This window comes from Erpetoichthys calabaricus, chromosome 18, assembly GCF_900747795.2.
Source record: "Erpetoichthys calabaricus chromosome 18, fErpCal1.3, whole genome shotgun sequence".
Taxonomy (NCBI): domain Eukaryota; kingdom Metazoa; phylum Chordata; class Cladistia; order Polypteriformes; family Polypteridae; genus Erpetoichthys; species Erpetoichthys calabaricus.
Genome location: NC_041411.2, coordinates 12918296 through 12934599, shown reverse-complemented (window position 1 = coordinate 12934599; position 16304 = coordinate 12918296). Strand labels below are relative to the sequence as shown.

Genomic DNA, 16304 nt, shown 5'->3' with positions numbered 1-16304 from the left:
TGTCTACCGCACTACTTGGTCACTTAGTCCGTGTATCTCTGGTTCTCTTTGTGAAGAAGAACTTCCTAATGTTTGTGAGGAATTTACCCTTAGGTCTGATGAACTCATTTTAAAATAACAGTCTCGATCCACTGGACTAATTCCCTTCATAATTTTAAACACTTCAGCCGGGTCTCTTCTTCATCTCCTTAAGGCTCAGCTCTTTCTGTCATTCCTCTTTGTTTATCCCCTGTAGCGCTGGAATCAGCCGAGTCACTCTTCTCTGGACCTTTTCTAGTGCTGCTATGTCCTTTTTGTATCCTGGAGACCAAAACTGCACACAGAACTCCAGATGAGGCCTCATCAGTGTGTTATAAAGCTCGAGCAGAACCTCCTGTGATTTGTACTCCACACACCAGGGTGCTATATAATCTGACAATCTGTTTGCCTTCTTAATGGCTGCTGAACATTGTGTGACAGCTGATAGTGATGAGTCCACTAGGGATCTTGAATCCTTCTCATAAGTTGTACTCTCAGTTTTTACAACCTCCCACTGTGCATTCAAACCTAACGTTTTTTACTTCCTTCATGTAATACCGACATTAAATTACATCTGCCCAATACCGTATGCTGTCCAAGTCCCACTGAGATGATTTGATGAATTCTCGATTATCTGCCAAACCACCCAGCTTGGTATCATCTTGTTACTTATATTCCTATCTAAATCATTTATATTTATTAAAAATAGCAGTAGCCCCAACACTGCCCCCTGCTGGTCACCACTCTTAACACCACCAGTTCTGATGAGGTTCCTCACACCCTCATCACCCTCACCTTCCTGCGTCTGAGCCAATTCTGCACCCATCTACACACCACACCCTGAACTGCCACTTCTTTTAGTTTGATGCCCACCCTCTCATGTGGCACCTTATCAGATGCTTTCTAAAAGCCAAAATAAGTCCTATCACGAGCTCCACTTTGATCATATGCTTTTCTTGCCTCCTCATAGAATTCCAGCCTGTTAATAAAACACGACCTCCCTCTTCTGACGCCATGCTGACTGTTCTTGCCATGTGCTGCTCAATCTTCTCCTTAATAATTCCTTCCATTCATTTTCCTGTGGTGCACGTAAAGCTTACTGGCCTGTAGTTGCTTGGATCTGCCCGGTCACCCTTTTTATATAACAGGATGATACAATCGAGATTCTACGCTGTATGCCAACTGCACGATGAATGTGACGATGTTCAGCTTTGATTGTGGTACACCGCAGATTTCACTGGAATAGGTTTTCAAGTAATGTTTTTCTTTTCTTATTTTTACTTTATTTCATGTCTTTTATGTGCAGTATAATACCCTGTTATATCGGTAAGAATGCTATAAATTTTACCTTGAACTCCGTAATATAAAGTTCTGAATTCAGGGTGACATTATTTAACATTTTATGGTGTGTTTTATTAGCAGGAGTCAAGAAAACTGGTCAAGCTATGAGGGGGTGGGAGTTTGTAGGTACTGTATGCTCATGATTCCAATTGTGAAAGCACAAAGGTGACACGACAGGCAGAGTTTTGACGTATCAGTGGCCCTGATTGCACGCTCACGTTTCAAACGTAGTTCATGCGTCACAAGAGCAAAAACACAGGACAGGCCCGACGGTAATGGCGATGCTTTTCAAGCCATGTGTGTTTGTCTTTTTTTTTTTTTTTGTCAGAAAAGACATCAGGTGATGATGGGATTCTGCTCAAAGAAATGGAGAAATTGAGAGGCTCCGGCATGTCAGATATTGTAAACATCACAATCACAAACTCAACTCCCCGGAGAAGAATGCGTCGGAACTCGTTCATTACGGGTGGAGCGGCCATAAGGGCGTATCGAATGTCATGTGCCTACCACACCTCATTCATACAAAAGGGAGTCCTGACTGGCATCTAAAAAAAAAAAAAAACCTCCGATGATAATGGGATGGGTGAGCTTTTCTTTTTCTTTTAACCCCCAAATGCTGGAACCTAATTGGTCAAGAGTTATCAGGTGTCATCTGTAATGTAACCGTTGCCTCCTGGTGTGCCGACTCTGATGTTCTTTAACATTTTTTTTAATCTTCTTCTTCTTTCGGCTGCTCCCATTAAGGGTCGCCACAGCGGATCATCTTCTTCCATATCTTTCTGTCCTTTGCATCTTGTTCTGTCACCCCCATCACCTGCATGTCCTCTCTCACCACATCCATAAACCTTCCTCTTCCCTGGTAGCTCTATCCTTAGCGTCCTTCTCTCAATATTCCCAGCATCTCTCCTTTGCACATGTCCAAACCAACGCAATCTCGCCTCTCTAACTTTGTCTCCAAACCGTCCAACCTGAGCTGACCCTGTAATGTCCTCATTTCTAATCCTGTCCATCCTGATAACACCCAATGTGAATCTTAGCATCTTTAACTCTGCCACCTCCAGCTCTGTCTCCACATTTCTTTTAATATCACGTCTTATTAGATTGAACATAACCTGGCATCTGGATTGTTGATATCACACTGATGCCACCCTTTCATTTTAGCTCCTCTGCCTCTTTCATAATAATGCACACTCAAGACAGTAATGTTGATCGAAGCTTTTCCTTGATTAAATATATTTAAAATTTACATTTGCTGGCATGATGTAAAATCCACGTAGCAAACCACTTATTGATATTCACTTACAAAGTATGAAGGTAAAATGGCCAAGTAACAGTTTGGTGTTTGAAACTGGCTGAGTCAATGCTCATTTGGTCAGAGTTGGAGTTATGATGTCTACATCAGGGATTTGGATCCTTTTTGTTTTTGGCCAAAAGCAGTTTAAAGGATGGCATTTACCAAATGTTGAAGAAACCTGAACAATAATTTTCACTTTTTAGGTCCCCTTTCCTGGTGAGGTTCACCAATCTGGACAGACTGGGTGACAAACCTCCGATCATCTCATGAAAATGTCCTTATTTGATTCTACTGAAGTGAAATGTGTTTTTCACTTGTGTGCTTATAAATGCACTGGGAGTTTGAGGGAACAGGAGAACATGGTGAACGTTAATTCCTTACCAAAAAGTAAACATTTTGGCTGCCAAGGCTTTACACAGTGATGTGTCGTGCGTGTCTACCTCAATTTTCTTCATGTGCTTTCGTTTCAGAGACAGTCTTGACGTGTATTTTTAGACAACTGTGAAGCATTCCAAACACCACGTTATTTTTTTGTAATACAGGGATGATGAACAACTCTGGCTCAGGAATGCAGGGACACCAGTTTTTCACATCAATTAACTTTTTAATCACTGCCTTTACCAAGTGGCTTAAAGCCGAGACATTAGGCAACTTCACAACACTCAACACGGCCAGATGGCACGGAGATATGCTGTTACATGCTATCTGCCTTTTTTACTTGTTAACTACTAATGTTCAAGAGCAAAGAAACAACAAGGTCATCCCGTGAGTGAGTTAAAGCAAAGCAACCAATGTGGAGATTGAGAATAAAACATAAAAAGAACAATCCTCCTCACATTCACTGTACTTATCTCAGTGAGGGTCTCAGTGACCTCCAGCTCCTCCTGCAAAATTCCTGGTGTCTCCCTGAGGGCAGTACTTCGAACAGGATGGACAGATAGATAGATAGATAGATAGATAGATAGATAGATAGATAGATAGATAGATAGATATGAAAGGCACTATATAATTTATAGATAGATAGATATGAAAGGCACTATATAATTTATAGATAGATAGATATGAAAGGCACTATATAATTTATAGATAGATATGAAAGGCACTATATAATTGATTGAGATAGATATGAAAGGCACTATATAATTTATAGATAGATAGATATGAAAGGCACTATATAATTGATAGATAGATAGATAAGGCACCATAATATTGATTGAGATATGAAAGGCACTATATATTATAGATAAGGCACCATATGATTGATTGACTTATAGATAGGTAGACAAGGGACTATATAAGATAGATAGATAGATATGGCACTATATAACAGATATACAGACAGACATCACAGTGCTGCTAACTTTGTCCAGGTGAGAATAAGCCTTGTGGAGCAGACAGATCATTGCATCCTCCACTCCAGTCTTTACCAGTAGGCAAACTGCAGGGGGTCCAGGTGGTCTACCACAAGAAGACTCATATTCATATAGTCCAGGACCGGCCATCACTGGAGAAATCAAAAAACATCATGGTCGCAGTGCTTCCAGCTTTGTCCATTTGAGAAGATGACTTGTGCAGCAGATGGATAATTGCATCCACCACTGCAGGGGGTCCAGGTGGTCTACCACAAGGGGGCTCATATAGTCCAGGACCAGCCTCTCAACGTCTTCTTGATGCGAGACATAAGTGGCACTGGCCTGTAGTCACTAGGTGAAGAGGCGCTTGCCTTCATTGGAAAAGGAACAATCGGCATGTTTTCCACGGCAGTGTCACTTTCTGAAGCCTTTGGGACAGATTGACCAGGTGACAGAGGACACCACAAACTTGGGTCAGTACAGGCCTTAAGAACTCGAGGACTGACTCCATCTGGTCCCACAGCGTGTAGCTTCTTCAGTTGTCTCCTTACTTGGTCTTCATGTCACACCCTGTGTACTTCACCCGTGGAGCGTCCTAACTCCAGGCCCAAACCTCCTCCAGTATCTCCTTTTGACTCTTAAAGTCCGATGTTCTACAACGAAATCACCTTGTGCTGTTGAGCTACTCATCCTAAGACACTGAGTGATACGAGCAGCCCCTGCTCAGCAGCTCCGATTCTGCCTTTTGTGTTTACCATTTCATTCTTTTAGTCACCTTGTACAGTGGCTTGCAGTCTGCCCTGCCGACAGTGTTTAGAATTGTAGTGGATTGTGGTTAGGATGCAGAGTGGGTTGCGAGTGTCCTGCGCCAACAGTTGCACTTGAGCCACCAGGTGGGGTGGGCTCAGGTCACAACACCAAAAAGGTTGAGAAACACTGACATAGGACAGAAAGGGGGCACAGACCTCACCACTCACACTTTCAGAGTAACATCCACAAAGCAGCTGCTCTGATCAACCTCACAATCATCTCGACTCTCGTTCATGTACAAGATTCCTTCACTTGGGCCAGTTGCTCACCCCCTACCTGTAAAGAGTAAAGAAGAAACCTCAAGTCTGGAGGTGCTCATTCTCACACTAGCAGATGAGAGTTGACTCATTTGGAGTCTTCAGCAATCTGAATGTCCATCGCTGGGCTCACACATTAGGATGCAGCAGGAAAACTGGAGCTTATATGGGGAGATACGTCATGCGGGCACTGCCAGGATTTGAAACCCAGGAGTCTGGAGCGGTGAGACAGCAATGCCAAGTGCCATGCTGCCCAAATCTCTTTAAGGTGGTAAGTTGCATGTGGTTTGGCTAGGGGAGGGAAACCCACAGAGGTGCAAACTCTACACAGTGGACAGGCCAGACATGAACCCAGTCTCCTGCAGTTGTTGGGAAATGGTGTTAACCACTGTGCCACTTGCCCAGACTTAATCAAACAAAGAATTTTATTTAAAGCACAGATCGACCTCCAAAGAAAAAACTGGTTGGAAAGTAAACCAGTAGCACAGCCGCAGACAGATTACCACTCTGGGGTGGTGTAGTGGTAGTAACAACAGTATGTGGTCGAGGAAAGCACAGCATGTTGGGGAGCCAACCCAGTCTTCCCCATTTAATTCAGTCCACAAAATGGAGCGTGTGCCATTTCAAGGTTCAAAAAGAAACAATCCCTCGGTTCTGGTCCGGGTCAGCGTCAGGGTGGAAGGAGCTCTGTCCTGCAACGCTGTCTGTTCCAAACTGAATGCCTCCATCCGGCAGCTGTGTAGTTTATAGGCGGGGGATATGAAGGGGCGGAGTCAGTTGCTCGCTCTGTGTACTGCAGAGGGAACAAAAGAAGAGAAGGTCAGCATGAGCGCCCCCCTCTTGACTTCGGGTGGTAGTACCTACCTCAGGTGAGCCTGGGGGATGATCCACAGATGTGACCCCCTAGTAGCTGCAGTCCTAGTATTGTCATGTCTGTCAAGTACAGTGAAATTCTTATCTGCATGTTCAACCATGTGACGTGTTAACACTGAAACACAAAAGTTTTGAATTTCATAAAAAAGCACAGATCGGCGTACCTGATGGACTCTCCACCCGTTTGCATGTACCAGTGCCATTCACCTCCTCTTGTATTTGCTTTCTTTGAATAGCCTGCTGTTTTCATCTTCTTGTTCCAAATGGTCTTTGTGAATAGAATGACCACATTTCCCCACAGTAAGAAGAAGGAGAACGTCTTGGCTGGGCTTTCAGGAGTGGAATCACTGAGCACAGCTGGGTCACATCTTGAGTCCCGAAACAGGATATGAATAACAAACTGAGCCATAAATGGCAGGAAATAACCTCCGGCTGGTCTGGGGTTGTGGCTTGCAGCACCGAGCTTCAGACGCAGCCAGTTCTGGGAAAGGTTAATACCACTTGCTTCTAGAGAAGGCACATGCAAAGCGTGCAGTCGGCTGCTAAGCGAGGCAGGTTTGAAATTCCATATCCCCCTTCCACCTCACTGTACTGCCCACAGCCATCGCTTCCGAATGTCAGAACAGATATCTTCTGCTGGAATGTACAGGTGACGTGCAATGAATGAAGGGTGCCAACTGATAGCTTCTATTAGTAGTCTGAAAAAAGATCCCTAAGAACGAGTCGGTGCCCTTTTGTCGTGAACTTCTTTTAAGAAATTTCACACTGGTATCCACCTTTAGGGCTCTTTGTTCAAATCGTACATTTACTGGATGGTATTTATTGTTGCATTTCCGTGAGTCCAAACATCTCATAACTCCTTCCTTTCTGTAGGATCTATAGATTTGTCACAACTCCCCAGACATTTTCAGGATTGCATTATAAACAAGTACAAGTGGTAAATGTGCAAAGCCGATTTCAGTGGTCACCCGGCCATACTGCCGTAGCCTTCGAGTGTTTCCAGGTGCTGCAGACAGGTGGACTGTGCAATCTCTCAGTCATTAAAGTATTCAGACTCCTAATTCTGTACTGTGTAGAAGCCCCCTTGGCTGCAATTCCAGCCTCGGATCTTCTTGGGTAAGCTTTGAAACTGGGTAGTGGCTCCTCACACCCCTGGATTTGGGCAGTTTATCTATCATCTATTATATATGAAGGGTTTTCTAACCACTGCCTGTACCTGTCTTGGCAGTAATGGACACAAGGCAGAAGCTCGCCCTGGATGGAGTGCTGGTCCATCACATTATTATGCACGGCCCCTCACCTCAGTTTTCCATAACTAGCTAAGCTAATCCGTGTGTCTTTGGGGAGAATGAGGAAAACTCACGTAGTCATATGGAGAATCTGCAATCCCAGACTGGGATTTGAGAACAAGACAGTGGAGCTATGAGGCAGCAGTGCTAATATATCTCATAAATGTAAAGCAGATGAAAACCTGGGGGGGTCAAGCCGGCAGCCATTGGAGCCCTTCAAGGAGCAAATCTAAGAAACCTGCACCACAGAGGGTCCCAAGGAGCTGAAGACTCGGGTTGGATGGGACACCTGCCTGCTCAGGCAGATACCCACACTATGGGCTCCAGTTTCTAGTTGCAAATCCCTGGGGGTGTCAGTGTGTTACCAGGCCTATAGGATAGCCTCCACCTGCCCCAGAATCCTGCCCCGTATAAGCGGATTAGGAAGATGGATGGATGAATGAATGGAAATCCTGTGTACGGCATTAAATGTGGTTTGCAGACTTCATATTGGGTTCAAACCCAGAGCCATGTTTCTCTCTGCAACAATCTGCAAAAGTTTTGCATGAGGCAAGTACTTCATTTTAAGTATTAAGCACAGGAGTTCACAGAACATGCTTACAGTATACCAGTATCCTTTTTTTTTTTTTTTTTTTTTTTTTTTTTTAACAACAACAACATTTATTTATATAGCACATTTTCATACAAAAAGTAGCTCAAAGTGCTTTACATAATGAAGAAAAGAAGAATAAAAGACAAAATAAGAAATTAAAATAAGACAACATTAGTTAACATAGAAAGGAGTAAGGTCCGATGGCCAGGGTGGACAGAAAAAACAAAAAAAAACTCCAGAAGGCTGGAGAAAAAAATAAAATCTGCAGGGGTTCCAGGCCACAAGACCGCCCAGTCCCCTCTGGGCATTCTACCTAACATAAATGAAATAGTCCTCTTTGTAGTTCGGGTTTTTCACGGAGTCACTTCATGCTGATGGTCATACAGACTTCTGGCTTTTAATCCATCCATCATTGTTGGAACATCATGGTGCTTTGGGTAGATGGTGGTGGCACAAGCCACCACCAATAGGACACCGGAAAAGAAAACAGAAGAGAGAGTAGGGGTTAGTACAAATTTTGAATGAATAGTTATTATAATGAATTGGATATACAGAGTGTCAGGATTAAATTACAGTGAAGTTATGAGAAGGCCATGTTAAAATAATGTGTTTTCAGCAGTTTTTTAAAGTGCTCCACTGTATTAGCCTGGCGAATTCCTACTGGCAGGCTATTCCAGATTTTAGGTGCATAACAGCAGAAGGCCGCCTCACCACTTCTTTTAAGTTTTGCTCTTGGAATTCTAAGGAGACACTCAGTTGAGGATCTGAGGTTGCGATTTGGAATATAAGGTGTCAGACATTCCGATATATAAGACGGGGCGAGATTATTTAAAGCTTTATAAACCATAAGCAGAATTTTAAAGTCAATTCTGAATGACACAGGTAACCAGTGTAGTGACATCAAAACTGGAGAAATGTGTTCGGATTTTCTTTTCCTGGTAAGGATTCTAGCAGCTGCATTCTGCACTAACTGCAAACGATTGATGTCTTTTTTGGGTAGTCCTGAGAGGAGTGCCTTACAGTGATCTAGCCGACTAAAGACAAACGCATGAACTAATTTCTCTGCATCTTTCGATGATATAAGAGGTCTAACTTTTGCTATGTTCCTTAGGTGAAAAAATGCTGTCCTAGTGATTTTATTAATATGCGATTTAAAATTCAGATTACAATCAACGGTTACCCCTAAGCTTTTTACCTCCGATTTGACTTTTAATCCTAATGCATCCAGTTTATTTCTAATAGCCTCATTGTATCCATTATTGCCAATCACTAAGATTTCGGTTTTTTCTTTATTTAATTTGAGAAAGTTACTATTCATCCATTCTGAGATACAGGTTAGACATTGTGTTAGCGAATCAAGAGATTTGGGGTCATCAGGTGCTATTGATAAATACAACTGTGTGTCATCAGCATAGCTGTGGTAGCTCACGTTATGTCCCGAGATAATCTGACCTAATGGAAGCATGTAGATTGAGAAGAGCAGCGGACCCAGGATAGAGCCTTGTGGAACACCATATAGAATATCATGTGTCTTTGAGTTATAATTACCACAACTAACAAAGAATTTTCTCCCTGCCAGGTAGGATTCAAACCAGTTTAAGACACTGCCAGAGAGGCCCACCCATTGACTAAGGCGATTCTTAAGAATATTATGATCAATAGTGTCAAATGCGGCACTCAAATCTAAGAGGATGAGAACAGATAAATGGCCTCTGTCTGCATTTACCCGCAAGTCATTTACTACTTTAACGAGTGCAGTTTCTGTGCTGTGATTTGTTCTAAAACCTGACTGAAATTTATCAAGAATAGCATGTTTATTGAGGTGCTCATTTAACTGCATAATGACTGCCTTCTCTAGAATTTTACTTAAGAAAGGCAGGTTAGAGATGGGTCTATAATTTTCAAGAGAAGAGGGGTCGAGATTATTTTTCTTAAGTAGGGGTTTAACTACCGCAGTCTTAAGACAGTCTGGGAAGACCCCCGTATCTAATGACGAATTTACTATGTCAAGAACATTATCAATAAGCACACCCGATACTTCTTTATATCCTGAATATAACAAGCCTGACAATAGGATAGAAGTCATTCTGGGCACAGATGTAGCCAGGAGGAGGAATCCTGGTTTATGCCCCACCCCATATATTTTTTGACATTTCCGATAATAGAATTATGATTCATGTTTTTGCTCATCCTCCCCTAAAATGCATTCCTAGCTACGCCCTGACACACATCCCCACGTGCCAGTGTTGCCATACTTAAATTTATATAGGACATTACTCGCTACTCAAAGTACTTCACAGGGACAGTGAGGAGCCACTTCAACCATCACCATGTGGCATCCACCTGGATGATGTGACCTCAGCCATTCTTGGACGCATTAGCTATTAGGTGGTGAAGAGGTGACAAAGACAGACAACAAGAGGACAGGGGATGATTAATGGACAGAATGACCAGTCTGTGGTGGGCAGTTTAGCCAGGGGTCACCTTACTCTTTTCAAATGTTGCCCTGAGACTCAGAAATTTAACATTTGATCTGAAGGTTGGCACCCTTTTTCAGCACAGTGCCCTTGTCACCGTTTCGGGGCACTGGGATCAACACATACACCAAGCGCCTCCCTCTCAGCAACAACCCAAGCTTTCCTGGTTGGACTCCCATCCAAGTACTGGCCAAGCCCAACATGGTGGATTACCTATCCAGGAGTGCAGGTGTTATGGCTGCTGAGTTCAAGAATGAAACATCTAAATCATCGGTCACTTATCAGCTGTCTTTTTCCGTATTCCTCAAGACGGAAAAATATTACAGTCTTTTAAGACAGCAAAATCTGATAAGAATCCTGTCTGCCACTTACGTTTGACACCAACGGCAGCAAAACGCGACAGGGCAGGAAAAACGGCACAACAGGCATTCCAGAACCGGTTACGCAAGTTAAAGAATGGAATGGTTTCACTTTAAAGCTTAATGGTATTTACATAAGGGATGTCCTGCACGTACAAAAAAAGTACATGTTATTGATCCACTTTTCCTTTTTTACGTTTCTTTAGTGTTTTTTTTTTAATTTACCCATCTTTTCACTATTAAAGCGTCTGCTTTCAGCGTGCATGGGATCTTCCTGAGACTACGGAGCTTTCTCTCACCTGCATGGGAGTCAGGATTTAACGTGCTGGCGCCACACTCGATCCTTAATTCTGCGCTGTCCCTGAGCCCTCCGGCGGCTATGCTTTCGTTTGCGTGTACTGGTACCGCGGTAGGTCAATACGTTTGGTGCGTACGTAAAGGCGGGTGGGCGTGGTCAATGTAAACCCCGCCCAGATCACCATCTTTTTGGACGCGCAGTTGCTAAGTGCGTCTCTCCGGTCCCTCCTCCCATGATTCCTCGGCAGCTACTGTAAGTGTTGGAGAGGGGAGTTGTGTGGCAATCGGCGTCTCGCGTGGGACCATTGATATGTTTTTTTGTACCCTCCCCTCGTAATTCCTGGATTAATTAAGAAGGCAAGAAGAAACCTACATAAACAAGAAATAAGGAAACAAGACAAGATTGAAAAGCTTTAAGATGAATAATTTAACGATGAATACCATCAAGCAGGTGCCTGCAAGGGTTTTGAGCCGGAGATCTGGAAACAGTTTGGAAGCGGAAAGGGAGCATTTTGACAGGCAGCAGGTAACTGGAGCCTCGCGGATTGAGCCTGGCGGTCGTGCGCCACCCACAAACGCGTTTATCGAGTTTAAACCCTGGGCCGTTCATGCTGGTTTTTGAGTGCTTTTGAATGTTAGTTTACTTATAAACGAGGCCGGGTTTTGTTTGTTTGTGTTTTTTTCGTTCGAAATTACACAGAGAGAGAGAGAGAGAGAGAGAGAGAGAGAGGAAAGACTGGGGACACGCCGGCGGCTAACACCACGCTACGCGCCCGCTTGTTGGACCGCATTGCCGCTCGTGTGTCTACAGCAGGTTGGTTGTAAAACCTCTGCACTTGTAATTCAAAACAGTAATTTTTATTAAACTTCGGTAGCGTACATTTAGACACGTCCTTAAAAAGTCTTTATCCGGTAGCCACCTGGAGAAACCAGAGCTGATTGTGCGCCGCCCCCTTTCAATTAGTGGTCCAGATTACTTATTTTATCGTTAAGTAAGCGGGATAGCCTTTTAAATTGTTTCACGTCATAGAAACTAAAGCGGAATCCCCACGAATAAAGTCAGTTCTTGAATACGAAGCTGCTACTCCCGTCGTTTTGTTTTTTCTCATGACTTAATTATTGGGGCCTCCGATCTCCTCCATGCGCCCACGTAAACATCTGGTCACGTGTTAACTTTATATAGCGCCTTTTACCTAAAGAAATCAGCGCACGGAGTCCGGGCAGCTTGAGAGGACTGCACAGCGAGATCTGAGCCTGCCGCTCATTTTGGCCTCGTTCACCCAGTAATCGGCTCATCGTGATGCCCGTGTGGCACTTCTGGCTTCGTGGAACTGTGATGCCCCTAATGTCATTCTGCCGGGGCACAGTATGACGCTTGTGTGTGTGTGTTTTTTTATCGTACACTCAACCGTTTAACCTTGTAAATCGATTTCTCACAGGCTTTGTCCACATGTGTTGGTACCCCAGTAGGTGAGGTGAGGTGAGCATTTCTGGCATGTGGGCCCACATGTTTGTGTGCTTTTTAAGGAGATCCTGGACTTGGAGGGCTGGCAGGTTGGTGTGGTTTTTTTGTTTTCACCACAGCCACACCTCCTACAGTTGATTTTAGAAAAGTTTTCTTTTTTCACTTCTTTAAAGGTCACACTGATTGTTCAGTCAAAGTCATTTTTGCTCAATTAACCTCTTACGTGTTTTGTGTGTTTTTGTGTTCAAATATAGAAGCTAACTCTGAGAAAATACTAAGGAACACCAACTTTAAAAGGAGAGAAATTGTTACGGATTGGACTGACTTTTTTCATTTTATTAAACTGACTTTTCAGCACTTTATCTTTTTGACAGAGGCTTTGTGATGTTTTATTTGTAGGTGTAAATCATGAGGAAAGCACTTTTTTTTTTTCCGGTTGCTGCCTGTCATTTAAAACGCGGTGAAAGAGAGCGTGACATTTATGTGCCGCTTTACATAGACGGCTGGGGAGCCCCTTCAGCCACCGCTAATGAGCAGCATCGGGTGATGCGACGACAGCCATTCTCGTGCTGGTATGCTCACCACACGTTAGCTATTGCAAGAGTCGACACTGGATGATTAAGGGACAAGAATGAACAATGTAGCTTTAGGGCGGAGTGGTGGCTGTGAGGCTAAGTATCCAGAAGGTTGCCTGTCATTGCCAAAAGAGATCCTACTCTGTTGGGCCCTTGAGCGAGACCCTTACCCTGCAGTTGCTCCAGGGGCGCTTGTACAATGGCTGACCCTGCGCTCTGACTCCCAAGGGGTATGCGAAAACTAACAAATTGTATAAGGCGAAATAAAGAACCCTACTGTTTTCGAAGGTTCTTTTATGACCACAGAGAGTCCGGACCTCGGGATTGCGCCTCATCTGGAGAGGCAGCAGGTGCTTTAATTTCCATCACTGACTTACTGTAAGTATGAAGGCTTTTAAACTGTTTTAAAATGCAAGTCATTTCAAGTTTGTCATATGCAGATAACTGAACGTGATCACCAGTTATGAATTTCTTGGACTCTGAGCCCCCTTCATAGTACACAATAAAATAACAAAGTTAAAATCGTAAATATTAAATGTGTGTAGGGTAAGGGAGTCAATATACAAACAGAAATTGTGTTGTGGTGGATGGTTTTTGTGCCCTGGGCTGGGGTACTGTTTAAGCCACTAAGACCCCCCCCATAACTGTCTGACTCACATGTACACAAAGCCCGACTGTCAATAAGTTTACAACTAGCTATTCCACCCATCTAAGATGGTTTCAAATCTAAGCAATCAAAGTAGACCTCAATGGTGATGTTTGCAGTGCACCATACAATGCATACAGTATACCTCTGCTGTTTGCTGCTTGGTATGGGATTTGTAAAAGCAGTGTTAAAGTTTGTGATGCGCCGTCTGTTGGAATTAACGGAGACACACACACCCTTTTATTAAGGTGGCTAACAAAATGTGTTAAGATACTGTCACCACATTATTTGTTACACACACCCTCATATGTAAAAATACAATGCTTGTAAGGATGGAATGTCATTATAGTGATTTGTGACATTAATAACTAGCTGTGGTATCCGTCAAAGACATGTAATAGAATAATTAAAATATATTTGTTATCTATTGCCCTATACATACTTTTGGCGCCTTTCCTCCATATTCACGTGTGTCTGAACCTCTCTTGATTGTCAAGCTCATTCCCGTAAAGCCTGCTTCTCCGACTCTGTCATTGTTTCCGAGGCGCCTTCCTCACCTCCTTGCCGTCTTTGAAGGTGCCTCTCTCGGCCTGCTTCATACGCCTTTACGCCTCCTCGTGTGTCTCACACTTGCACTTCCTCTTTCTTTGGGTCACCAAAGCCAAACTGCCCAGTCAGATTGTTCAGAGAGACTGGACGCTCAGACGCGCTAGTGTAATGTAATTTTGTGCTAGTATTGTAACAAAGTTAGTGCAGACTACAGCTGAAGATCTGAAGTGGACACGAGAGTTGGTGAGTTGTTTATTAACAAATGTTTGTGATTTCGAGTTTGTAAAATTAGTGTAGGTCGGGGGGCTTTTTGCATATCTGCTTATTTTACAATATAAACGTTGAAGTAAACTTAGTAAAGTAAAATTAGATTTTTGGAGGATTTGTTTTCCAACTTGAATTACGGAGCGTTTTCGTGATTTCAGTTCACACGGACAGGACTTTGCGCTGTTTACGTCACCTGAGAATATCCAAATGGAGTTGAAGTGCAGTCAGATTCTATTCTGAAGGCAAAATACAACGAAGTTGGTGTGCCAGGCTTGTATGCTTACCTGCCACTCTCATTTGTGCAGATCCATAAGTTGGCATCCAGAGTACTGTCCATGTTCGGAAGCACTTACCTTTGTGAACAATTGTTTTCGTTAATGAAAGCTACCAAAACCCCACATCGCTCAAGACTTACCGTCGAGCACCTTTCATCCCTCATAAAAGTTACAGCTGCACAAGATTTCAAGCCTGATATTGACGATCTGGTTACTAACAAGAGATGCCAAGTGTCGGGACAAAAGAAATAGATCTCGTACTGTAAGACTCCTCTATAAGGACCTAGAGTCTTAGCCTCGTAGCTAATTGTACGCTGTTGTTCGGAGATTGTATGGAAATAAATTGACTTTCTTTAAACTTTAAGTGTTACATTTTTTAAAGTTTTCAGTATTGGAAAGAAAGCTACAGTAACTTTGTATAATAGTATTTGTTACAGTGCGGCCCTCTGACACACACATGGCAGTCGAAGCGGCCCACCAATGGTAGTGAGTTTGACATGCCTGATCTACAGTGTATTCTGGCAAATTTCTTTTGGCTGTGATGTTGAGAAAAATTCAAAACTGTTTTAAAATATACCAAAGTTTTAGTAGAAACCCTGGCCATTCTCACATTTTGTTTCCTCATTCTGCTCTGTAATAACTTTGTGTGACTTTTAGGTGGCGTAAAATATGCTGATGTGGTTCATTGTGCACCTTGAAGGTTTGGTTCAGAGTCAAGCAGTGTCTGTCAGGCGAACGTTCTCTCTTTGATTGATTAGAGCGGAAGTGCAAGTAAAGAGTTGTCAGTGAACATCCATGTGTCCGTTAACCTGCTTCGATCCTGGACACGAGAGGTGCGAGTGTAACCAGATAGTTCATGAACATTTTACATATCAAATATATGTACAGCATAATATAATATTAGAGATTTGATGATATTTCCACTTTATAGATGGCCGTTTTTGCAACTGGAAAGAGTATTTGATTAATGTATAAGACCTAATAAATAAATATGAAGAGTGAAGAAAGAACATCCTGATTGTAGTTGAAGTGCTGAAGTCAAAGCTGAGGTGAGCCCACTGTGTGTTGGCCAAGTGCGACGCTGACGAATGCGCTGTGCTTTGGCATTTCAGCCTCATGGGTTTGTGAAATCTTGTTATTATGTTAGTTAACAGCGTGTTCTGCCTCGTTTCATCTGCACTTTTAACAGATGTGTGTAAGTATTCATATATTAGGCAGTATTCACTTGTTTCTACATTTAGTGATCACTTTCTCTTTTATGATTTGCTGCATGCGTTTCTGCCTGAGTGAGTACTTTGGTGAATATTGGAGTAATGGTGCAGCTGTGTTTGTGGTGATGGGCTGTTACAAGTGAGATTTGGACTTGAATGACAGACGAAGCCAGCTTCTTAGGCCTTTGTTTATATTATTTTTAATTAAGTACTTGGTTACATTTTATTTTTAGGTGTGGTAACGCAACAGAAGACTATAAGTTGCCATGTGTTTTGTTTCCCATGCTGGTCCCTCGCCACAGCTTTGAGCCCTCTCTGTCTTGCAGTGTATTTTTGGTATATCTAGGGGGCTCTGCC

At 43.0% G+C, this 16304-nt stretch overlaps 1 protein-coding gene across 1 annotated transcript in view; it reads left to right on the top strand.

Moving 5' to 3' along the window:
* The first annotated feature begins 11213 nt into the window (after positions 1-11213).
* hip1rb (huntingtin interacting protein 1 related b) overlaps positions 11214-16304 on the top strand; it is a 76191-nt gene continuing 71100 nt past the window's right edge. Inside the window, exon 1 of the mRNA XM_051921054.1 lies at positions 11214-11485. Within this exon, the coding sequence (XP_051777014.1) occupies positions 11378-11485 (108 nt within the window). The 5' untranslated portion in view covers positions 11214-11377. The remainder of the gene's footprint in view (positions 11486-16304) is intronic.